The sequence below is a fragment of the Hylaeus anthracinus genome, unplaced genomic scaffold (genome assembly GCF_026225885.1).
Source record: "Hylaeus anthracinus isolate JK02 unplaced genomic scaffold, UHH_iyHylAnth1.0_haploid 11997, whole genome shotgun sequence".
Lineage (NCBI taxonomy): Eukaryota > Metazoa > Arthropoda > Insecta > Hymenoptera > Colletidae > Hylaeus > Hylaeus anthracinus.
In genome coordinates this window covers 13,425,999-13,452,308 of record NW_026534344.1, presented here as the reverse complement: position 1 = coordinate 13,452,308, position 26,310 = coordinate 13,425,999, and the positions used below count along the sequence as shown (strand labels likewise).

The 26,310-nt window shown below is 41.6% G+C and overlaps 3 protein-coding genes across 3 annotated transcripts in view; all 3 read left to right on the top strand.

Moving 5' to 3' along the window:
• LOC128889587 (zinc finger protein 91-like) overlaps positions 1-26,310 on the top strand; it is a 79,503-nt gene that overhangs the window by 10,445 nt on the left and 42,748 nt on the right. The window lies entirely within an intron of this gene.
• On the top strand, positions 5,305-9,715 carry LOC128889215 (zinc finger protein 664-like). The gene is made up of 2 exons (XM_054146662.1): positions 5,305-7,463; positions 7,676-9,715. The coding sequence occupies exons 1-2, from the start codon at positions 7,234-7,236 to the stop codon at positions 8,805-8,807; spliced, it is 1,362 nt and encodes a 453-aa protein (XP_054002637.1). The 5' UTR covers positions 5,305-7,233; the 3' UTR covers positions 8,808-9,715.
• Positions 15,050-16,599, top strand: LOC128889224 (zinc finger protein 1 homolog). Its single transcript, XM_054146675.1, has 3 exons — positions 15,050-15,178; positions 15,223-16,248; positions 16,463-16,599. Exons 1-2 carry the CDS (start codon positions 15,171-15,173, stop codon positions 16,238-16,240), a joined length of 1,026 nt encoding a protein of 341 aa, XP_054002650.1. The 5' UTR covers positions 15,050-15,170; the 3' UTR covers positions 16,241-16,248; positions 16,463-16,599.

Sequence of the window (26,310 nt, the reverse complement as noted above, 5' to 3'; positions counted from 1 at the left end):
TCACGTTTAATTATGCGAAGGTTATAAGTTAACAAATTCACAATACGGAAATTGTAAATATATAAAATAGATCTTATCGACGTTCTAGATTATAAAATTTCGTATCTCGCATTTTGTTGAGCAAAAGTTTTACGAATCACACAGCCGTCCATGTTTCCGAGGATTTTTTAAATTATATTTTTTAAATACTCAAGTTCGTTTTATACGCAAGAATGATTTACAGCCCTCTCGCGAATTATATTCGCGTACAATTCTGATTTAGAATTTTACAGGGAGCGCTTTACATTAGTAAATCTTTCATACGCCCTAGTGCCTTAGTTGTTACGCGACGCATTTAAAGTGTCCGATTTAAGAAGTTACAGCCAGTTACACAATTAGCAGGTATACCGTATAATTCGCTGTTCTAATTCATAGGTATAGACTTAATCGACAGTAGTTAGTAACGCTTTGGACATGCAAACAAACGAGCGCAAGAACAATCACGAATTATACTATTCTAATCTAACGATTATTTTCGATTTGTGATAGTGGCATTTCACTGTCCATGTTAGTGGATGTACGAATTGATTCCGTGAAATTACACATTTACTAATTTATAATTGAAATATAATTCTGTGAAATAACATTGAGTGCGTGTTATTTATCATGTGGCTACTTCGTGTTAAACCTTACGCGAGCCAAGGGGAACATATTTTTTAACGATACTCGTAGTCTGTAACTAGTGCGATACACGTCGCTTTGGTGAACAATTAAATATAGGTGATAGAATTTGCAGCGGTCAGAGTAATCGTACATTTGGAGATTTTCATTTTGTTCGATGAACGTTAGCGTCTGAATTTGTACTTACTTTATCCCTTAATCTATTCAATAACAATGTATGTATAACCAGAACTGTACGAATCGACCGCGATTGCTTTTACAGAATATTCGATCATTGTTCGCGTGGCCCTGGCCTTTTGTAAGCAAATTCAGAGAAATAAACAACACAGATCATTCGGATTCGCGTAAAATATTCTTCAGTATTCTGCACCGATCGATATCATTTAAGCTCGAGACGATCAGTTTCTCTTCGTTACATACTAATTTCAAAAGGAATTAAGAAATTACTTTGAAAATGATACGACTGTGTAAACATTGCATACAAACAGTATAATTACAGACCATTCATTGTGCTGTATTCATAAAATCCTTTTTTACATCATTCGCGTGATTCCTCGAGAGACTTCAACAGAATACACACGGAATCATTGCTCGCGGTAAGGTAGCTTCGCCCTTATCAGCGTCTCCGAACTGCACATCAAATATAGAATCAAACCAGAGACCATCCCCATTCGTCCAACGCGAAGGATAGAGTCGCAGAGTTCGATGCAACTCGAAAATCGAAACTACGTATCGTCGTCATTGCTGACCTAATCCGAGACGCGTTTCAAGCAACATTAACTCCTTAGTGTCTTCGTTCTGTGCGGTGCGAGCGCAGGTGTGCGATTCGAAGCCGGCTCATGCTCTGTTATCTTTTTGCAGACTGAAAAGTGCGAAGGCGATACCAGCCAGGCCTAATCGATCGCGTACCGTTAACGCAAACGAAGAAGATCGGTCCTCGGTTCTCGAGGATGTACCCAGCAAATCCTGCGTCGTTCAGGAGATGCTGTCGTACCGATGCGAGTCTTGCGACGACGAGTTCGATACCGAGTCCACGTTGTTGGTCCACAGAACCGAGCAGTCGATTATTCGGACGCGAGAAGCGTTGCGCAAAGCCGATAAGAAGTACACCTGCGACGTTTGTCACGAGTCGTTCGCTAAGAAATTACAACTGTTCAAGCATCGACGCACGCGATGCAAGGACCACGCGACGGTCGAGCGGAGACAGAACAAGCCTAAGGATAAGGTGACGAGAATGAGAAGAAGGCAAGAGCAAACGGGCCCCATCGAGTGCAACGTGTGCCACAAGGTTTTCAAGAAGAAGAAATACCTAAACGTGCACAAAACGTTGCACGGAGTGCCCCACATTTGCCACCTGTGCGGCGCCAAATTGACTTCGGAGTATTACTTAAAGATTCACATTAGAAGGCATAACAAAGAGTTCACGGAGTTCTGCGAGATCTGTAACAAGGGTTTCTACCTGAAGGCGACCCTGAAGACGCACATGAGCGTCCACAGCGATGATAAGCCGTGCACCTGCGAGATCTGCCACAAGTCGTTCGGTAACCGAGTTTACCTGAGAAGTCACATGAAAATTCACAGCGAACCGGAGACCAGGAAGAAGTATAAATGCGAGATATGCGGATTCGAGACGTTTTATAGTTACTGCTATAAGGAACACATGTGGACGCACACTGGGGAAAGTCAGGTGGCTTGCGAGGTCTGCGGCAAGTTGATCAGGCGGCAGTACATGAAGATTCATATTAGGATACACACTGGCGAGAAGCCTGAGATTTGCGAATTTTGCGGAAAGGCGTTCAGTTCTAGGAAGTATTTGATCAAACATCGAAGAACCCACACTGGCGAGAGACCCTACAAATGTAAAATCTGTGAAAAACGTTTCACTCAACGCGGCACTCTTAGCGCCCATTTGCGTCGCCACGAGGGTACTAAATGAAATGGAGTTTATCGTTGTGCCTTGGACGAACGATTTTTGTTAAACGCGGCTACAGTTGTTCTTTGTTACTTGGCACTATTTTTTCGTGTATATAAACACGGTAGTCGTGAACCTTTAAAACAGAGGCGAGGAAATTATGATTATTTTGTTTATATTAATTGAAAGTCCTACGAGTACTAACAAAGATCTGGTTCGTATTAATTTGTAATTGATTGGGAATAGTGCAGAATCTCGAAAGCGAAATCTCTTGTGAAACATTAGTTTTCCTTAAAATTAAATATATCGTTGTAGAGGTATCATCATTTTATAAATACTTTAATTGTAGATGATTATAATTTCTGTTATGGGACGATGCGTTTAATTAATTTATAATATATCATTGGAGTGCACTGTACAAAATGTAATAAAGTTCGTATTACGTAGATATTAATTACAACTTGGCAATACTGGTATTAAAAATATAAATTAAATTTTATACAAATTGAAGAGCTAATATTCTAATAAAATAATGAACCATCGTATTAATAATGATAGAGTTGTGTGCAAGACAAACAACTACTGGTAAGTAAACCGTTACATTTCGAAATACGAATAAAAAGTATAGTTCATGGCGTTCCTTTATTGTAACTGTAGTGGTAACTGTAACATGGAATTTCTTTCAATCTCTGACTTAAATAACATACCATATAGAAAGCAAACTTTAAACTAATCATTTATTGTTTGTTAGCAATAAATCTAAATATGAAATTAAATATAAAAGGAATACAGTTAAACCGTTCGCATTGCGTATTTTAAAACAGAAGATTTAATAATAACCACATTTTGGAACTACACCCAACAATTTCAATTAAAAGAAGATACACTTAATCAATATACAATTTCAAAAACTGACATACAGACACTGATCTAACGAGCCTACGATAAAATGAATACCAGGGAGCATCTATATCAGAATCAAGCACTATGTCAAATTTCATCGAGAACGATCGATATTAAAATGGAGAAGACATATACGGATATAAAATCGCATACGTTCGCAAATAACGACAACGTAACCGTAAAACCTACGCCAGCAAATCCCCCAACGAACATCGTCTATCGAACGACAAACGCAAGAAATTTTACAAATGAAGATTTCTTCAGTACAGAATTAGCATGCAGTAAGAAATCGTAGCTGCTATCATCTACAGTTTGCCTCGTTGCTTGAAAAGATCCTTTGTTTTCCCCCCTTGTTTTTCAACCGTTCTGTAACAAAGTAGCTCGCAAGCTAGTTTATCCATACCGATTTGCATTTCATTAAAGAAAGCTCTTCCCACACATTCCTCGTATACAATCTTTCGAAAGTGTCGAATGGTTGCCTCTAGATTTCGAATTATCCTTGCAATGCGTGCTGTATTTTAACGTTAGATCACCAGAACGGACGGGGAACTCGGAAAACTTTGTTTCCTAACGGAAGAAAATCCACCTTGATTAAGAAACACGTACTATTTATTACCCTTTTAAGCATTCATTCCGTTATTTCTTATACGTTGACGAGTGTTGTCCGTTTCAGGTACCAGGAGATCAAGATCGAGTATCCAAAAGTAGAACCGCTAGAGGATGTGGTCGTGGTGAAGTACCACGGCGACGTTTGCGTTGTCGACGAGTTCGAACCGATCAGCCATCACGAGGTAGTCGACGATTCGTTAGACTTCGCCGATCAGTCGATCAAAGTCGACCTGAAGCTGAACACGATCGAAATCGATCCTCTGCCGGACGCGGTCGAAGTCGACCTGAAGACGGACACGATCGAAGTGAAAGAATTTCACAGAACGCGAAAGAACGAGATCGAGACGAGCAAAAAGTGTTCGATGGTCTACGAATGCGACATTTGTCAAAAAAGGATGCGCAAGAAATTGGAGTTCCTGAAGCACCGTCAGAACCACGAGAGGGAGTTGGAGGAGGTGGGCCGATGCGAGGAGTGCGACAAATCCTTCGTCGACGAGGATAAGATGAAGAAACACATGATCAAGGTGCACCAGAAGGAGAAACCGTTCCATTGCGTGTTCTGCGCGAAAACCTTCAAGACCAAAGAGTTCTTGAAGACCCATCTGAAGCAACACAACAAACGCTTCACGTGCGATATCTGCGGCGTGTCGAAGGTATCAGGGTACGATTTGCGTTTGCACAAGATGAAGCACAACGAGGAGTACGTGGCCCATTGCGACGTCTGCGGGAAAGGTTTCTACACGAAGCAGACCCTGGAGAGACACATGCTCACCCACACGGGCGAGAAACCGTTCATTTGCAGGATCTGCAAGACTCCTTACGCGAGTGCTGCTTACCTTAATACACATATGAAGTCGCACGGCGAGAGGGAGAAGTACAAATGCAACTCGTGCGACTTCGAGAGCCACTGGAAAGGCGCGCTGAAGGTGCACTCCAAGATACACACGGGCGAGAACCTGATCGCTTGCGAGGTCTGCGGTAAAACTGTGTCCAGTAAAGCGTACATGCAGGTCCACATGAGAATACACACTGGCGAAAAGCCACACATTTGCGAGAAATGCGGGAAAGCGTTCAGTGTTCGCAAGTACTTGACCGTGCATCTCAGAACCCACACTGGGGAAAGACCGTACGAGTGCAAGATTTGCCAGAAAAGGTTCACTCAGCACGGAACGCTGAATTCGCACATGAAGTCGCATAACGAACAAAAGTGAAGTGAAAGACGAACAACGACGTCGCTACGGACAGGTGGTGTTTACGATAGAAGTATCTAGTATGTCTCCTTCTTTTGAGACGAGTAGTAAGTAGCTTTTGTATCAGGATATTTTACTCGAGAAAAACCATTCAGATGATGTATTTTAATTATTAAGCGCTCTTAACAAGTTGACTGCCACGACTTTTGTACATAATTTTATACGAAACACTTTTCTGGAAAATGTTGCACAAAATAGGTATACTAGAAATGGAACACCTAGTTGTCTTCTTTGCTCTTAAGAATGCCAAGTCTTCTTCGCTACCCTTCTTCATCGTTCCATAGATGTAAAAAGTAAAATGGTTAGATTAGGTTGCACAAATGATTTCATGGTGTCTCGAATGCGTTCTGTTTTCTCCTTCTAGATTTTTGACAGGTCTGATTAATAATAAAATGGCTACTAAAGTGTTTTAGAATTGCTTTTTATTAAGTTTGGAGGACTTGACGAGAGTCACTGATTTAGGCTCCAGTCTTACGAAGGATAAGAATAGGTTTTGAATGATGACAATGATAAATTTGATCCTCGTTTGTACTTATTACTTTACTGTGAAGATCACACTTCCTGTACCAAAATGTCTCGACAGATATACTTGAATCAAAGTCAATTGATCGTTTATGAGACAAAGAATATTTACCTTCAGATATTTAAAAAGCGAGATACAAAGTGGTGGGGGTTGTACTTGAGTAGCCTGGAACGAGTAGTTGCAAGTTAACAGCAGAAAAAAATAAGTAGGTGTTCTGGTTCTGCTTAATTGCCCCCTGTATGTATTTCAATAGAATTTTTGCCTGTTTATTTCATCCCCAGAAAGAAATGTTAAACATTTTAAACGATTGTACTAGTTTACCAAAATATCGGTCTGGTGGTCAACACAGAACAATATATATCATCGCACACATGTATATCGTTGTAATTACCGCGTTCAGTCAGATTTTTTTCATGTTTTATAAGCTGTTATTTACACAATGATAATTATAAGCATAAAGCACCGGCATTTTTTAATCTAGCGACAGTCTAGTATCTTCTTGTGATCAAAGGGGTATAAGTGCAAATATTGAATACTCGAAATAAGATTTAATTTGTTATATTGTAGAATGATTATGAAATAGTTGATAAGAGTGTATAAATCGGCATTGCAATCTTACGAACCGTTTTGTAATAAATCATCGATAAATTAAGAAGAGAGGTTCATCGACACTCGAGTAATGTATAAAATATATTCTAACGTATATTTTTCTCTGAGGATGTGCCTCGAGTTTATTTTGTTTCATTAATCAATTATCAGTGTAATAAAAGATAACCCTACGATCTCTTAATTCGAAAGGTGCCATGATATGACAGGAAGTTACGAACGAACGAAGTTTGATAAAGTTAAATAGGAGGATTGTACTATAAGTAAAGGGAACTAATGTGAAATTATGAAAATGGAACGACGGAACGAAATTTTTTGCATGATTTTCTTTTATCTTTTAATATTCTGGAATCATTCGCTGAATGTGCTAAAATGAAACTTATTTTATTTCGATGCATTGTACTCTGTCATATGGTTTAATAAAGACCAGAAGCGTTAATTATACAATTATTTTATGTTTCATTAACGTCGTAAATCTAAAATAGATCATAACAACAACGCCCATATTTTGTTAATTTCACATCTTGTAACGTGTTCATGTAATTTTTCATGTAATTATAAGTTCTCAAAATCGTTAAGGCTAACAAGTGCAAGATTATTTGCTTGTTTCAATAAATTTATTTTTTGAATCCTCTTTCCATTCTTTTAACTCGTTATAGTGATTTAAAAAAATTATTCCACATATTCTATTTACATATCATTACAACAACTTGAATAAAAAATTACCGAGCTAAACTGAAGTTTCTATCTTCATCTATCTAATTGGCACAATGTACATTCGTCAAAAATACTTGTCTATCGAAACAGGTAATAAAATCCAATTCATTGATTGCAATCAAAATATCATTACAGTTCAAAATACATTACAAATTCGAGTAAATGATTTTTATTCGACCCATAGTTCAGCACCGAGCTACAAGTACTTGACGAAATCAGTCTCGAACAGTGGCCACGCTGAGTACTTAACACTCTCTCGAAGAAGAAAGAAGAGGAAACGAATGTAAGAAGTAATTCGAACTTTTAATACTGTATACTGTACGATCAGTGTATCGTCGACCACATGTAAATTAATTTGTTACTTCCTTAATAAAAGCAGATTTTCTTGTAAAAAAAAAAGAAAGAAAAAAAGACAAAACTGAAGTTGTGGTTGCATCTAATTCGATAGCTTAAGAATTACTATTGACGAGACTCTTTTTCTCATTTTCTTCGCAGATCTACGGATCCAGGAAGTACGAGAATCGTCGTCGTACCGTCGTCGCAGGAATGTACGACGGAAAAGTCAGTATCGTCGCCTACGATCGTAACAGAGGACGAGCGTTTCGTGAAGCGGGAACACGAAATATCGGGGGGTCTCTGTTTCGACGCAGAGACGATCGAGAACTCGTCGTCGATCAAAAACGAAACCGAGGAAACGTCGAGGGAGGGGACAGTGCCCGAGGAGACTCATCTCGCGGGACAGTTCTCGCCTCAGACGTTTTATCAATGTGAAATGTGTACAAAGCTTTTCAGGACAAGGAACCTTTACGAAGGCCATTTAGTTTCTCACAGCGACGCGCGTCCCTATCAGTGCGACATATGCGAGAAGTCCTTCAAGAGGACGAACACGCTCGCCGTCCACAGGAGGATCCACACTCGTGAGAGGAACTTCGTCTGCGACGTTTGCGGCCACGCTTTCGTCCAAGCTTTCCAACTGACCACCCATCAGAGACGTCACTTCGAGAGGTACACCAGGTACTGCGATGTCTGCAAAAAAGGATTCTTCACGAACGCCGAGCTCCACGGCCACATGAACATGAAGCACGGCGCCAAGGAGCACGTCTGCCATTCTTGCAACAAATCATTCCCGAACAATCACACCCTCGTGAAGCATTTGATGGTCCACGATCCTAACTTCAAGCCTGTGAAACATCAGTGCGAGTTTTGTGGCAAGACCTTCGTCTACAAGAACTCGTTGGTGTTCCACGTCAAGTCCCACATGGGCGAGAACAAACACGACTGCCATCTCTGTGGTAAATCCGTGTCCTCCAAAGGATCGCTGCAGGATCATCTGCGACTGCACAGCGGTGAGAAATTGCTAATGTGCGACGTCTGCGGGAAAGCGTTTCGTAAAAGGAGCACCCTGGTGGTTCACAAACGCACCCACACAGGGGAGAAGCCATACACCTGCGACACTTGCGGAAAATCGTTCACGCAGCACTCCACGCTGGTCATTCACAAACGTTATCACACTGGGCAGAGACCCTATCGGTGCAACTGTTGCACGAAATCGTTCGTCTCTAGGTCTTCCTTGAACGCTCACAGTAAAATCCACGCGGTGAACGCTGTCATCGAGCAATCGGATTGACATTTAGTTTCCTAGTGTACAGTGACTTCAAGCAACTTTTTAATAATTGTCTCGAAACATGCAAAGTGATCGCGATAAGCGGAACACTGAGTTGACTGAAATTTTTATCTACGATGTGAGAAATATGCCAAATGTATGTTTGGTTGGGAAATTGCAGTCGTAATGGTTATGATTGATATTTTATAACGATTTTTTGTTAATATAATGAAGCTGGTTAGTCTGAACCTACATGTCTCTCTTATAGCTTTCTTATTATGCTTTGGTCAACTTCTGTAGTGACTGTGAGATAGTTTGAAGAACCACTTTTTGTTTATATTTTATAGGGGAAAGTGACAATTTATTCGATGGTGTTTAACGACTTTGTGAAATAATCGTAGTGGTGAAGTATTCTTTTTGTTCTCGTACATTTTTTAATTCTTACCAAAGTTGACCTAGAGTCACTAGTTGTAAACTACTCGTCATGACCACTGCGACTCGAATTTACGTTACTTTTAAGCAAATTAAAAAGATTCGAATTTTGTACGCTACAGTCTTACCTGATCGTAAATGTATCTTAGTTCTTCGTCGCATAATCATGCCTGTTTTTAGACTTCGTGCATCTAACGTGCAGCAATCGTGAACTTCCATTCCTCCGAAATTATAGGTTGCTCGTTTCGATGTACCATAATTATTCGCGAAGCTTCAGTACGTTACTGTAGATAATTTTAATAACAGAGAAGCGAGCGAATATCCACGTGCAATGTAAACCATGTATGAACATAATATTTTTCCAATTTACTTTATCGTCGTGGCATATGTAAAATTTTGTTAAATAAAAGAACTGTTTGATATCGTCCAAATACGAACGCTGAGTTATTGGAAATGTAATTTGCTCCAAGGAGATAAAGCACCATCTTCGTCGCCGATATATCCGCCAATTTTCTTACTTCGATACTGTACTTGCGTCTCGTGATACTCGATACCTTTATCGCGATACTTTGAATACGATAACACAGACTCGCATAGTAAATTTCTGATCAATCTGTAAATCATCTCGAGAGCGATCATATTGAACTTGTAGAGCGTGCTTTGATTATCGACTTCGCTTTCAGGTATACGAATTTTGTGCTTATTCACTGGACAACGTGTCCGGGCACAGAAAGACTGCGATCACGCAACGACGACACCAATACTGACATGGCCATTCGAATTTTTCTATTTCAGGTACAACCAACTACCCTTTTCCGAAGAGTATTATCCGATGGCAATGTTGACGAAGCTCGACCTGGTGAAGAAGGACGCAGATCCTGGCAGAGGGCCCTCGAAACGTCCGGACGTAGGTACGGTCGCGGGGAAAGCGACGATCCTTCCGATCGACCAGGAGGAAAACTACATAAAGCAGGAGATGAACGAGGAGGACGACGAAGAGGACCTGCCGTTGGCGTACCACTGTAAGCTCTGCGGCGTGTTCTTCGCTTCCCAGGCTCTGCTGGACAATCACGAGATCGAGCACAAGAGCAAACGCAAGAATACCTGCGCTCAGTGCGGCAGGGTGTTCAGAACGTACGTGAACCTTAGGAAACACATGAAGAAGCACGTGGGTCGTAAAAGTGGTCGCAAAGCCGGTAACTCGTCCGTCGTCAATCGTTCCAGCGGTCTGAAGGTGAAGAAAGAGAAGTCCGAGCTGGAGTTTCTCTGCAAGACGTGCAACAAGGTGTTCCGACACAAGAGCAACTACCAGAAGCACCTGATGCGTCACACCGTCGGCGATCTGACGTGCAAACACTGCCCGAAAAAGTTCCGCTTGTTCCGCGACCTGACCAGGCACGAGAAAACCCACTTTTATCCCAGCTACATGTGCAAGGAGTGCGATTACGAAACCACCGTCCTGGCTGCGCTGAGCATCCACATGCTGCGACACACCGACAAAGCTGACCTGCCCTTCAAGTGCAACGACTGCGATAAACGGTTCCGCAAGGCGATCGACTTGCAAGAGCACTACAACATCCACTCCGGCGACAAGCCGTTCGTCTGTCAGTTATGCGGCAGCGCCTTCTATCTCAGGCGACAGCTCTCCGCTCATTGCAGGCGCATGCACCCCGAGATGAAGGCCAACAAAGTGACCAGCACCGCCTGCGACATCTGTGGCCGCGTACTCGCCACGAAGAGGTCGCTCTTCCGCCACAAAGAGAGTCACAATCCCACCAAGCTCTACCTCTGCGATTACTGCGGCAAGAGTCTGAGCAGCGCCGAGCATCTAAAGAAACACAGGCGCATCCACACGGGCGAGAAACCGTACGTTTGCGACATATGCGGCAAGGGATTCACCGACTCCGAGAATCTCAGGATGCACAGGAGGGTGCACACGGGCGAGAAACCGTACAAGTGCGACCAGTGCCCGAAAGCTTTCTCGCAGAGATCCACGTTGACCATCCACAGGCGAGGGCACACCGGGGAAAGGCCATACGTTTGTCAGATCTGCAACCGCGGCTTCTCTTGTCAAGGGAACCTCACGGCTCATCAGAAGTCGACCTGCGTTTAATTCTCGTGCGAATGCCTCCCGTCGAGGGTAGAACTCTGATACCAGCTTATCGCGAGCGGTGGGGGATTACGTTTCAGTGTCGTTAAGGTCAATGCTCCCCTGCTGATCACTGCGGGAACGCTAATTACCTATTCGACGACTTGCCAAGGTTACTATGGGTCGAACGATCGAACGAATATCGACGAACGATGTGGGGGAAACGTTGAAGGAGCTTGCGAGTTAATAAACAGATAAAATAGATTTTTTTATACTTTATGATACTCGTTTAGGGGCGGTGTCGACATCGTTCGTGTATGGTGCATCTGCGACTAATTGTATTACCTATTAATATTACATGTTGGATGCTTTCCAGAGCCTATCGCGCTGTTTTCCTTTCTTTCAAGTTTCTTTTTTCTCGTTTCCTACTCTTTCGTTATCTCTTCTTTCATTTTTTTTTCTTTTTTTGCAATACATTGAACACTAGACGAATTATAGTTCTTCGTTGTTGCGAAAATGTACCCGTCGCTCGTTTAATGATGTAGCCCTTGGATTATGTTATCGCGCTTGGGTTTGAAATTGTTACACTGTTTTTTCCAAACTGCGCGTATGTGACCCCGTGACAAAAAGACGAGGATCGTTCCTGGTTGACATTTTTTTGTGTGCAGGGGCTTTGACGTTCGTACGAAATTTGTTCACGGAAAGAAAGCGAATACGTCGACTGAGAAATTTATGTTAAACTGTCGTTATCGATACCCGTTATTACACGTTTAATAAAATAACAATTGATCCAATGAAAAAAAACGTTTGTTAGCATGGCGATTCTCTCTGTTCCATCGATTAACTCATTAATCCGCCACGTCTAAACAAGAGCATCATTTCCCTCTCACATCCTCGTTGCAAAAGAAAGACTGGTCGTAGATACCATCCCTCCGTATATCCCCAATAGAGAAACATCCAACGATTCAAGAAGAAGTATCGACGAAACTATGTAAATGCGTATAACATGTTGAAACTTGACGTTGTTGATTGCAGAGCTCTGGGGATCATAGATTGGTGCACAGATACGATTAACTACGTCAAAGATGAACCACCGTCGCCGTCGCCGGAAGAACTAAGCGCGAAGCAAGGTCTGCTTTACGTAGAAGAGCACGCGTACGCCAGAACGTTGGAGAAGACGAGTCAGCCCGTAGACGCGGCGAGAAAATCGCCGACGAGGAAGAAGAAACAGAAGAGACACGAGGAGCCGGGAACGTACACGTGCTCTATTTGCGCGTCGAACTTTGACAGACAGGGTGATTACAAACGGCATATGGTGAAGCACAGCGATCTGCGTCCCTACAAGTGCGACGTGTGCGACAAGGCGTTCAAGCGTTCCTCAGAGATGACCAGTCACATGCAGATCCACAGCGGGATCAAGTACATGTGCGAGATCTGCGGTTTCACCACGATCAACAAGATCTCGCTGGGAACGCACAATCGACGAATGCACCAACGCGACTTGCGCTACCCCTGTGACCAATGCGACAAGAGCTTCATGTCCAACTACGACCTGGAGGACCACCGTGCCAGCCACCTGGGGTCAAAGACATTCGTCTGCGAGTACTGCGGAAACGCTTACGCGCAGCGATCTTACTTGGTAGCTCACAAACGCGTGATCCACGGTGTGGAGACCGGAGCGCCGAAGGAGTTCAGGTGCCACATCTGTAGCAAGAGCCTCGCCTCCGAGCACAGTCTCAGGAACCACGTCGCCCTGCACTCGCAGATGTTTCTCTGCGCTCACTGTGGCAAAGAGTTCGCCACCAATCATGCTTTGAAACTGCACAATCGGAAGCATACAGGGGAAAGGCCTTACCAGTGCAAGGTCTGCTCGAAAGCCTTCTCCAGATCGACCGCTCTCAGGGTGCACAAGCTCACGCATACAGGGGAGAGACCGTACGTTTGCGATCTCTGCGGACAGAGCTTCACCCAGCGGAGCAGCATGATGGCGCATCGCCGCAAGCATCCCGGAAGTCATCCTCCGCCGCCACCGTTTCTCCTCAGCAGACTCGAGAGTATCTAGCTCGTGTTTTAAAGGTTTCCTGATGCCTCAGGTACATTTTAGGGATGTCGAGAGAACTATTAAATGAATGAACTTTGAAAGGATAGCGTTACGAGAGTAGTGCTCACAGTGACGTGTGACTAAAGGGGGACGTTGATAATTGAATAGTATTAAACCATGTTACGTTACCGCTTCATACTTATTGCGCTTTTATGTTCGTTTGTTCGCTATCTCGAGAGTTAATCGTATTTTTATAAAGGGATCACCATTTGCGTAATATTGTTAAAAACGATTCATTCTGTTCTGTTACGTGTCGTATTCGTGGACGAATTTCATTATCCTCTTTCTGGAATTGGTATTTTTTTATATTTTATTCATAGCTGTTCTGTGGTTTATAATTCGAGGTTTAAATACTGAAAGATTCTTGCATTGTGCCTTTACTGATATTTGCCCATTAAACTGCTTGAAATATTAAACATGACTCGAGTAATTGCCTGTTGAATAGAACGAACTCTTTTTTTGTTTAGACAAGCATCATGTTCAACGCTTTACATCAGACAGTCTTTCGATCTTCTTTAGTGATTGAAGCACTTTCTGGGTATATAAGTTTTTAATTAATAAAAGCAAATAGATAATAGGAAGCTTATCTGCGCCATAATTTGTATTTTTATTTATGACTAGGAAAGGGGACCTAAAAACTGATCGAAAGTTTTGAACACATGCATCTCCAAACTGATGAAGAGTTTCATTTCATTATTAATTCTTACAATGTGCGCTACGTTAGTTGTATTGCGCCCAACATCGGATTCAGAGAATCCAGCGAAGTGTATAAATAATGCAGCATAAGTTAGAGACAAGTTCTTTTTTTTTCTTATCGTTTATCAGCGACAATAGGTACACTCTTATCGAAGAAGTACATTCACGTACTCGAATAAGCAGCTAAGTATAGTGAATCTCTAAAGTATAAAGTCAATGGGTTTCTCGATCGACTTCAGCGAGTCTCGCGTTGATTGTAAGAGAATTTGTGCGAATTGGACACGATCGGTTGTTCTAGAAGCTGTGACATGTATCGATGTAAGTAGCATAACTGTAAATTTACATTAAGTTCAAAATGAAACCGATTCAGTGCAACCTACGGCAAATCGCTTGTACTGAATTCTTTGTTCCTTGAATTAAATCCATTTCAGAAGTTCTATAATCGATAGTTTGCAATGCTTCCCTACCCATAGTCCCTTCCTAAACCGTTAACATCTATCGTATCGCGCGAATAATCGAATGGCGAGATTGCGGTTTCTTTTATTTGACTGTATCGAATTCTTTGCTGCGGCTGACTAAGTCAATGGATGTTTCAGGATGTCAGCGATCGCAGGAACGACACAGAACCCAGCCCAACCACTTTTTATAGAATGTAACGGAGCCCCTCTCTCGGACCAGGACGAATCGTCGATAGAAATTAAGACATCTCCGACTTCCGACCACAACGATGACAATAGTGTCCGATGTAATTACGAAAGAATCTTTGTCGACGTCGGTAACGAACGAACAGCGAAAGAACAAAGTGCAAGCGACGATGGTGATATTTTTTATCTAGGTCGAAAGAATACTTGTTCGTTGCCAACGGTTAACTATGGTTCGTTAGCCAATAGAGAAAGTACGCAGACATCTTCGATACCTGTTACAAGTCCAACTGATAATACCGGTATATACGTGGAAGTCGAAGTTCAGAAGAAGACAGTAGTGAACGTTATTAAAAACGTTCTGATACCGATTCAAGGCAAGGACGGATCAGTGTCGTACGAGCTGAAGGACATTGGCGTGCGTGTGAATGCTGAGGTGAAGAAACCAGAGCAACAGTCAAACAAGCGATTGCCACGTAGGGTTACCAGCCCCGCGTTACCCAAATCAGCACCTATTAAAAAAGGAAATAGAAGACCTAGAAGGGCAGCCGTACGCAGGACGTTGAAGAGAGTGGAAAGTGTAAGAGTAGACGAAGAGGACTTGATAAAAACTGTAGAAGAAGAATCAGAGGAATCATCAACGACAGGTACGACCGAAGACGAAGCGGTTACCGAGAATCTGCGAAGCGTTTGCCCTTCTTGTCACAAGAGATTCGCCAATAACCACCTGATGGGCAGGCATTTTACCAAAATGCACAAAAACCATTACCGTTGCAAGGGATGCGAATATATTTACGAATCCAAGGATATCCTCGAGGAACACTCACAATTTCACAAGAAAAAATCAACCCCGTTGGATTGTCCTTCCTGTCATAAGAAGTATAAGCATCAGGGGGGCCTGAGGCGACATCAGATCCGCGCGCACAGTATGGTCGAACCTAAAGCGATTCGCAACAAGAATGACGATGCTCCGGCATCCGATGACGAGTCTCAAAAAACCAATCGGTTACGAATGAAGAGCTACACTTGCCGTAACTGTGACAACGTTTACCTGGAGTATTCCCACTTGGTAGCTCACGAACGTCTCACTCACGGGATACGGAAAAAGGAACCGAAGAAGTTCAAGTGCAACGTGTGCAAAAGGAATTTTCGCAGCGAATTCAATCTTCGTCGTCACTCTGGATTCCACGAAAAGAGCTTTTACTGCGACGACTGCGGCGGGGAATTTACGAGCAAGCAGTCCATAAGGATGCACATGCGGAAGCACACTGGTGAAAAGCCTTACAAGTGCAAATTGTGCTCGAGAACGTACGCTCAAGTAGGCGTACTTAGGGTGCACATGCTGACCCACACGGGGGAGAGGCCGTACGTGTGCAACATTTGCGGGAAAAGGTTTACTCAGAGGAGTAGCATGATGTATCATCATCGCAAGCACCCTGGGAATCACCCGCCACCGCCTCGTGTGTCTCTTACCGGTCTTGAGACTAATGTGGATTAATTGTAATTGTAAGAATACATATCGTAAAGAATATATTTTGAAATTTATTTATCAATTTGAATAGTTATTATATACTATATCATCGTTGATAAACGTTTTCTTACACGGAGTTTAATTTTTACCACTGACAACATGCTTAGCGATTACGACCGTTAAGATATTGTAAATCTCGGACTCTTCTCTAGTCTTTCTGTAGTCTGACTTAGTCAATGGATGTTTCAGGATACCACTGATCGCAGTAACGCCTACTACAGTGTACTCTGCAATTCCGGACCCTCTAGTATCTAACGAAGTGGCTAATCAGAATGCGCAGTGTGGTAACGAAAGCACCTGTGATTCGTCTTTAAAGGGAATCCAGGTTAATTCGGTAGTAACGGAGGTTATAGAAATTAAAGAAGAGCCTGTTCGGACACCTTTTCCACCTGTTACACTTCCAGTCACAGATCAATGTTCCAGCACGTGTATGCCAGTTGAAGTTAAAACAGAGCCAAACGATACCGAACCTGGTCAAAATCAAGATGGATCCACGCCATGCCATATTGAGTTCGTCAGTGTACAAAATAATCCTGCATTTATGGACTTTTCTCAAAGAGTAAGAATCTGTAGTTGCCAGAAAACGGTCCCCATCAAACCCAAATCAAACATTGATGAATTTGGAAATCTTGTACCATACGAAGACTATGCTGTACCAACGGGGCCAGGATGGCATCGTAGCGCAGAGTTGAAAAAGCGGCCAGTGAAAAAGAAACCGAAATGTCCATCCAATATTAGCCAACTTAGAAAAGAGATATTCCCAGTGGCGCAAACGCCAGTAGGCGACATGGAAACGTACCAGAATCGACAGATGTGTCCATACTGTTGCGCCACGTTCTCCAAAAGAAACGTGATGGTTCAGCACTTTGGGAAATTTCACAAGAACCATTACCTCTGCAAGAAGTGCAATTACATTTACGAGTCGCAGGACATCCTCGACGAACATTTCGAGTTCCACAAAAAGAACCCAATGCCCTACCAGTGCACCAAGTGTGATACGAAGTACAAGCATCAGTGGGGATTGGAGCAGCATTACATCCGCAAGCACAGCACGGTGGAACCGAAAGCGGTGGGCGACGAGATCAAAGAGGAAGGTGGTTTGAACTGCTACGAAGAGTCTCAGGCTAAAACGAGAAGCTACGCTTGTTCGAACTGCGATAACGTTTACTCTTTACAAACTCACTTGAGGGCTCACGAACGCATCACTCACGACGTGGAGGAACGGAGGACAAAGAAGTTTAAGTGTCCCTTTTGTACAAAGACCTACTCGAGGGAATCCAATTTCCATCGTCACGTCGAGATGCACAACCAGAGGTACACCTGCGACATTTGCGGCAAAGTGTACAAGGAGAAGCATTATATGAGGGTGCATATGCGGAAGCACACGGGTGAAAAGCCTTACAAGTGCAAATTCTGTTCGAGAAAATACGCTGGAATAAGCGTACTTAGAGTGCACATGCTGACCCACACGGGAGAGAGGCCTTACGTGTGTAACATTTGTGGGAAAAGCTTTACTCAGAGGAGTAGCATGATGTTTCATCATCGCAAGCACCCTGGCAATCACCCTCCACCCCCTCCTGTGTACCTTTCTTGTCTTGATGCTAACTTGAATAAATTGTAATCACATTTGAACATCGGGGATGTTTACAGTCAGTGATTACGAGGAGATATGAGTTTTTGATATGGAGGGGATTATGAATTCGAGTATTTTTAGAGTTGTTAGAGTGAAATTGTACTCACGATGAATACTGATCACTCACCAGGATTTTTGTGCTTCCTGTATTTTTTTAAATATTGAACAGTATTATACCAAACTGATTTGAGTTAGACTTTTAGGATTAACCTATAGCGTTATTATTACGAACGTAAGTTATATTTCTAAGCAAGTGAATTTACCTTCGTTCACGTAATTATTACGATTCGTTTGCTAGGCATTTGTTTATTGAACTCTGAATATAATCATACAGTATTATTTCTTTCGTCGAGTTTATTTACCGATAGTTAGGTGTAACATTATTTTGGAATGATAAATTATTTATACAGTGCATCGTAGAAATTATTCATCAAACTAAAAAGGTGTAATTATCGAAAATCATTATCGATGAACAATATCATAGAGGTATGATTACAAAAACTTTGACTTTTATTACAAATAAAGTTTTATTCTTGCCATTCCCCGTTTTACATCAAATGAAGTTACTGTAAAATATGGTAAACAATGCCGTAGTACAAATCCAGAATTAATTGGATTGCAAGAGAGTATAATGTGATTCCCTTAATAAAATTACTTGTACTGCCTCCATCGTCAGTTGCTCTACAATTTCTGTAACGTTCATCCTTGTAACTAACGCTAACTGTACATTTATGTTAAGTTGAAAATGAAATAACTACCCTTGTACTGAATTTTGTGTCCCTTTAATTAAATTCCGCACTGTCTCTCCCCACCTATTTCCTCCCCCCTTGAGTATACGAAACGAACCACTAAAAATTCTAAAAGGCGAATGAACATATTGGTTCGTGAAAGTACATAAGTCCTGCGCCATGTGTGATTAACAGTGACTACTCGCAGTGTCAGCTTCACCACACACACAAAGATAAGAAGATGCACAAGATCCAGGAAAGTTATATAAATAATTTTAGGATATTTATAATATCGTTTTATCGAGTCTTTCCTTGAGCTGATTAAGGTGATGGATGTTTCAGGATATCGAAGACCTCAGGAATGCCTCTACGCTAGCTGAACCTCTTTTTATAACGTACGATGGATCATTTTTTGGCCTGGAAGAAATGCCAAGATAAATTTAGAATTTTCGTTAACGAACAAAACCTGAAGAGGAAGATGTAGCAAACAATATCTACGATTCGTGTCTAGGAGGAGTGAATCATTGTTTTTTAATAAAATGAGTTAATTATATTATAGTCTATTTCTACTTACATTAACCTTGATAAACGCGATTATTTTTGGTATATTTCAATAAAAGGTTCGTTAAGCAACGTACAAGTTAACCATACAGATACCATCGTGCATTATTTATGTATTTCCCATTTCACCCATATAATGGAAGAAAAGAGTATATTTTGAAATTTATTTATCATTTATAATCATTTATTAATAATTTGAGTAGTTATTATGTACTACATCATCGTTGATAAACATTTTCTTACACACAATTTAATTTTTACCACTGACAACATACGCTTAACGATTACGACCGTTAAGCAACACTGGAAGACGTGCGAAATTCAATGAAACGAACAGTTTTAAGATATTGTAAATCTCGGACTCGAATGAACAAGATGTTGAGTAGCATGTGATGATTCCGTGGACAATTGTACCAAGAATCGATTACTTTTATTTAAGTCTATCGAAGCTTTCTCTGGTCTGATTTAGTCAATGGATGTTTCAGGATGCAACTGATCGCAGTAACGCCTACCACAGTGTACTCTACACACCCCATTCTTATATCGTGTAATGGATCACTTGTGGGCCTCGGTATACCAGATATTCCAATGCTAATTAAGGACCCTCCAATATCTCAAGACGTGGCTAATCCCATTGCGCAGAGTGGTAACGAAAGGACCATTGATTCGTCTTTAAAGGAAGCCCAGGCTAATCCGATTATAACAGAGGTTACACAAATTAAAGAAGAGCCTGATACGAACTCAGATCAGACACCTTCTCCACTTGCTACACATTCAGTCACAGATCAAGATTCCAGCACGTGTACGCCAGTTGAAGTTAAAACAGAGCCAAACACTACCGACAGTACTCCCGAATCTCGTCAAAATCAAGATGGATACACGCCACGCAACATTGAGTTCGTTAATGTACAAAATAATCCTGCATTGTTAGACTTTCCTCAAAGAAAAAGATACAGAACGTGTAAGAGCAAGAGTGCAGTCCCCATTTTACCCAAATCAAGCATCGATGCATTTGGAAATCTTGTAGCATACGAAGACTACGTTGTATCAATGCCGCCATCATGGCATCGTAGCGAAGAGTTGAAAAAGCCAGTGAAAAGGAAACAGAAATTTCCATCCAATATTACCCAACTTAGAGAAGAGATATTCCCAGTGGCGCAAACGCCAGTAGGCGACGTGGAAACGTACCAGAATCGACAGATGTGTCCATACTGTTGTGCCACTTACTCCAAAAGACACGTAATGGTCCAGCACTTCGAGAAATTTCACAAAAACCATTACCTCTGCAAGAAGTGCAATTACATTTACGAGTCGCAGGACATCCTCGACGAACATTACGAGTTCCATAAAAAGAACCCACTGACCTACAAGTGCACCAAATGTAAGATGAAGTACAAGGAGCAGTGGGGATTGGAGCAGCATTACATCCGCGAGCACAGCACGGTGGAACCGGAAGCGGTGGCCAACGAGATCAAAGAGGAAGGTGGTTTGAACTGCTACGAAGAGTCTCAGGTTAAAATGAAAACGTTCGATTGTTCGAAGTGCGATAACGTTTACTCTTTACAAGCTCACTTGAGGGCTCACGAGCGCATCACTCATGGTTTGAAGCATCGGAAAACAAAGGATTTCAAATGTTCCATCTGTACGAAGTCCTACTCGAACGAATCCACTTTTCAGCATCACGTCGAGATGCACAACCAGAGGTACACCTGCGACATTTGCGGCAAAGTGTACAAGGAGAAGTATCACGTGAGGCTGCACATGCGGAAGCACACGGGTGAAAAACCATATCAGTGCAAAGTCTGTTTGAGGAGGTTTGCGCAGTCGAACTCGTGCAGGGTGCACATGCTGACACACAAAGGTCTGAGGCCCTACGTGTGCAATATTTGTGGTCGTGGTTTTACGCAGCGAGGCACCCTGGTGATTCATCATCGAAAGCATCCGGGGAATCATCCGTTACCACCTCCTGTGTACATTAATTCTTTTCTCAAAAACAACTACTAGTTTGAGAGTGTTCCTAAAGTTGGAGACAAAGACGAAATGTGAGTGTTTCGAATGACTGATCTAGGCTTTCAGCGATTTGGTAACATGTTTTCAAGTGCTAACTAACGAAAGTAAACTCTTGAGGAATATTAATCGTTTAAGAAAATTGTAGTTTAAGATTTTCTTTCGAAGGACTTGCTCGAAATGTTGACGATTGTTTGAAATGGGACTATTAACGCACATATACTATTGTTATTAGGTGCGACAGTATTATTTTATATGAAACTGTTTTGGTATAAAGATGGATGCTTGTTTTCTATACTGATACTTTTGAAACTTCCGTTGTATTGGGTACAAAAGTAATGTTATTAAAAATGAATTGATTTTAATGCTTTCTTGATTGTGTCTATAGATATGCTCGACTATAATCTATACCTAACAGTATAAGTCCCGTCAATAACGTAGATTTTTATGCCATGGCTCATATTTATCCACGTTTGCATATTTTAGTACTGTCAAAAAATAATTGTTTTTGGCTCATTCCATAGAGAGTTATGTTCATTTACGCGTGTTGTATCATTATATGTATTAATAAAAGGCTCGAATGTAATTCCCAGATACATACTCGTTAAACTCGCAAAATCCGTATACATTATTTATCCTTGAATTCCATATATTTTCTATTGTAAATCATGTTCGGAAAAAGAAAGTTCTTTACGTGTCATTTCAACTATTCTTGAACTCTAGTGAAATAGACTGCGTTGTCAATTTGTATTATTACATAAATTTTGTTGCAAGTACAATGTCTACGTGGGATTCTCTTCGTATCTGTAATTAATACGTAATACCCAAGATTTGTATACCTTTTCAGAGTTTTTTTTTTTTTAAGTACTTTAGCTTCTACATGCATGAGTATCATTATTATAGTGCCTGCCTTATCAGTAGGTACTGTAGAAATTCGCTCCCATAAACCAGATATTCTATTAATAAAACATTTACTTCCCTTCACTTCCATATTTTCCCATTGTAGAAAATAATTTTGTTGTAAAAACCTATATTCATTTACAAAACTGTTTATCGTTTAAAAAGTTAGTGACTCTCCTCATGCAATTTATTCAAATGTTCATCTATCCTCGGTTTCATCTGTTACACTAACAGCTGCATCATATACCAAAAACGCTTCAACGAGTGATGTTTCAACAATTTGTGAACTTCAACGTTATAAAATTTGCCTATCCACCTGAATAGTTAATACCTGCTGCATCATTGTTGGTAACCATTTTATTATATACTCTTACATTAGTAGCGTAGTATTCCAAGATGTAGAAAGTTCGATAAAATTAAATAATGTACTTCAATATCAGATTCTTATCGAGCCTGTTCTTCGACTAACTTGGCGAACGGATGTTTCAGGTGTTCATCGATCGCAGAAACGCCTACCACGGCGTATCCAGCACAACCACTGTTTGTAACGTGTGGTGGATCGTTTTTGGGCCCGGAAGAAACATCGATTGCTATTAAGAACCCACCATTTTCCGACAACGAGGATAGCGGTGTAAATTGCGATTTCGAAGCCTTCTATGGCGGTCTTAACGAACAAAGTAAGGGGATCAAACAAGAACCCTGCGCGAATTCAGAAATTAAAGAAGAACCCTGCACGAATCCAGAGGAGACACCTCCGACGTCAGTTACAGATCCAGTATCAGTACAAGTTGCACATTCATTTTTTTCAAACGGCTATGAAGAGGACGTAGAATTGAGCATCACCGCCCACACAGTCCTGGTATCAAGGTACAGCGTGGACGTACAGATCACGCCAGACCTTACAGAATCTCAAAACGAGAACAGCGACCCATCGTCGGTTAAGATAAAGCCAGTTCCACCGGAACCCGATTCCGTTGCGATTGAAGCAGCTCACTTATTTGAGGAATCACGAGCGCGTCGTTCACAGAATCGAAAGGCCTCAGATACTCGAGACAACGAAAAAATTCATGTGTGGTATCTGCGAGAAGTCTTTCACAAGAAAAAGCCTTGCTCTTCGTGGCAGATCGCACGAGGGGATCACCAAATACGATCTACAAGACAATAGGCGAAGAACACATCCTGTCAAGAAACTTTACAAGTGTACAATCTGCCAGAAGGATTTTTTTTATATGACATTCCTGAAAATGCACTCGAACCCCTACCTGTGTCAAATTTGTGGCCGTACTTTCATTCATCGATATTTGTTGATGAATCATTATCGACATAACCATCCGATCACACCTCCAACACCGTTTAAAGAAAAATAAAAAAACAAAAGCCAATTGAAAGTATTTTTTCTTTCTTTTAGATTAGTGACCTGGAAATGGTCATGAGAGCAATTCAGTACGCGTTATTAGTGAGGAGGTATATCGATGGTTCGATAATATTATTTTATTGTTAAATTATTATTAAACCTCGTTAAAATATTATTAAACCAATAGTTTTATGTTTCGTTTTACTGTGTGCTTCGATTTGCTGTAGTTGGTCAAGACTTTAAGTTCGAACAAACATCGTATTATTACTGCAAACGTAAATTATATTTGCGAAGAGAAGATTTGTTATCACATTTTTGTACAATTATTTTCTTTTTTACTTTTATAAAAAAGCTGATTCCATAGCCATTTGCAGAATATTTTCCATTGATATTATGACGCCATTATTTGTTTTATTTCTTTCGTTCTGTTTACTCATTATTTATGCCTATTATTGCATTGAGCGTTATGTTTTAAAGGGAAACACTTAGTGCTTCGACTGTCTTCCGTGATCAACGTAACGCGAAAGTGTATAATATACTGTATTATTATTGACCAACGATATCATAAGTGTATCATAATATAAAGTTCATCATTTCAAATTGTATTTTACTGCATTTAGTCCTCCCTGAGGTTCAGTAAAGACTGGTAGCGTCTTGCAATACCAGTTACCCTACCAAACACGTGATAATCGCCCATTTTGACCAAACGCAAAGGAACCATTATTATTGCAGGATGTGTCGATACATTTGTGAATCTCAGGACATAGAAAAACAGAATGAAGTTCAAGTGTTTTTGCAAAGTGAAGAATCGGAAATCGGAGCCTCTTCTGCGACCAACGTGGCAAGAAATTCGAAGAAAAATCCTCTTTGAAAGGTAGATTCTCTTTGGTATCGATGCAAATTAATGCTTAAAGTGTTATTCGCATATACTTGGGGTACACTGGCTTGCCCACACAGGAAAAACCATCGAAGATTTATTCAGCAGGACAGCGCGATGAGACATCTTCATCGTAGCGTGATTATTCTAACGAAACCAGTGTTATGTATCGATCAGATACTTCCTTATAAACCACAGAGTCACGGAATTTGTTTATCCAACTCTGTATTTATTCCCTACTGTGGCGTTTAATTACAGACAATCTCACTCTCTCCACCAACAGAGACACACATGTTTACTCATCACACACGTTGATTAATATTCGAAGATGTATAAAGTCCAATGAAATCGAATACACAGACATAAAATAGTTTAAATCTCAGACTCGTCCCGACTCTATCCTTGGACTGACTTAATCGATGGATGTTTCAGGATGTCGACGATCGCAGCAACGTCTACTGAAGTGTACCCTGCACAACCACTTTTTATACCGTGTAACGGACCTTTTTTGGGCCTGGATGGAATGCCAATTCGAATTAAGGAGCCTCCCGTTTCCGATGACGAGGGTGACCACAGTGTTCACTGCAGCTTTGATAGCAACTACGATGGTAGTATTAACGAACTGAGACAAAAGAATGAAGACGCAGCAGGTGGCAGGAACAAGGCTATTTATGGAAGTAATACTCACTTGCTGACGACGGGTCTTGCTAAGATTAAAGATGAACCTGGTATAGACTCGCAGATGCCTTTGAGATCTGTTACAAGTCCAACAACAGGTCAACAAAGAAACGTGTATGTGGGAGTCAAGAAGGAGACAGAGTTAAACATTACTAACAACATTCTCACAGTTCAACGTGGTGAGGGATCATTGCCCTGCAACATGGAGAGCAATGAACTGGAGGCTACAAAGGGCAAAAAAAGGAAAGACAAATCATCTTCGATCACGAAAACGAGACCCATTCTCCCAAGGACAATAATAAACTCGAACACAGAAGTCGTAGGAGTCCATGAGTCAAATCTACAGACGACAAATAAGAGACTCGAAAACACAGACGCGATGGATAACCATCCAGTAAAAAAAAAGAGAATGAAGTATCTATCCAGCGTTCGTTACAAAAGTCCACCGAGAATTCCAGCGACGGACACGTCGTCTGGTGGAACGGAAATGGCGCGGGAGAACCTGAGGAACGTTTGCCCGTACTGCCACAACGTTTACTCTTCGGAGCGTGTAATGGACGTGCATTTTCGCAAGTACCACAGAAACCATTACCGCTGCAAGAGGTGTCAGTACATCTACGAGTCTCAGGACATCCTCGACGAGCACTCCAAACTTCACGAAAAAAACGCCACGCCGTATCAGTGCACCTCCTGTAAGATGAAGTATAAGCATCGATGGGGACTCGAACAGCATCAGATTCGCGCGCACAGCACAGTGGAACCAAAGGCGAACGACGACCACCAGGCTAATGGCAGTCGATTGCGATTGAAGTCCTTCGCCTGTCAGTACTGTGCGAACGTTTATCCTCTGCTCACTCACCTGAGGGCTCACGAACGCATCATCCACGGGGTGAAGTACAAACGACCCAAGGAATTCAAGTGTGACGTCTGCGACAAGTGCTTCTGCATCGAAGACAACTTTCGTCGCCACGTCGAATTGCACGAACGTGTTTATACCTGCGACGATTGCGGTAAGGTGTTCAGGGATAAGTACATCCTGAAGATGCACGTTCGGATCCACACTGGCGAGAAACCTTACAAATGCAGCGTTTGCTACAATCGTTTCTCTCGGTTAACCTCACTTCAGGTTCACAAGCTCATCCACACGAGGGCGAGACCCTACGTGTGTAACATTTGTGGTCGTAGTTTCACTCAGCGAGGCACCCTGAGGATTCATCATCGAAAGCATCCAGGGAATCATCCGTTACCACCTCCAGTCTCCCTCGCCACTCTTGATACCATTCGGAACTAGATCTTCTG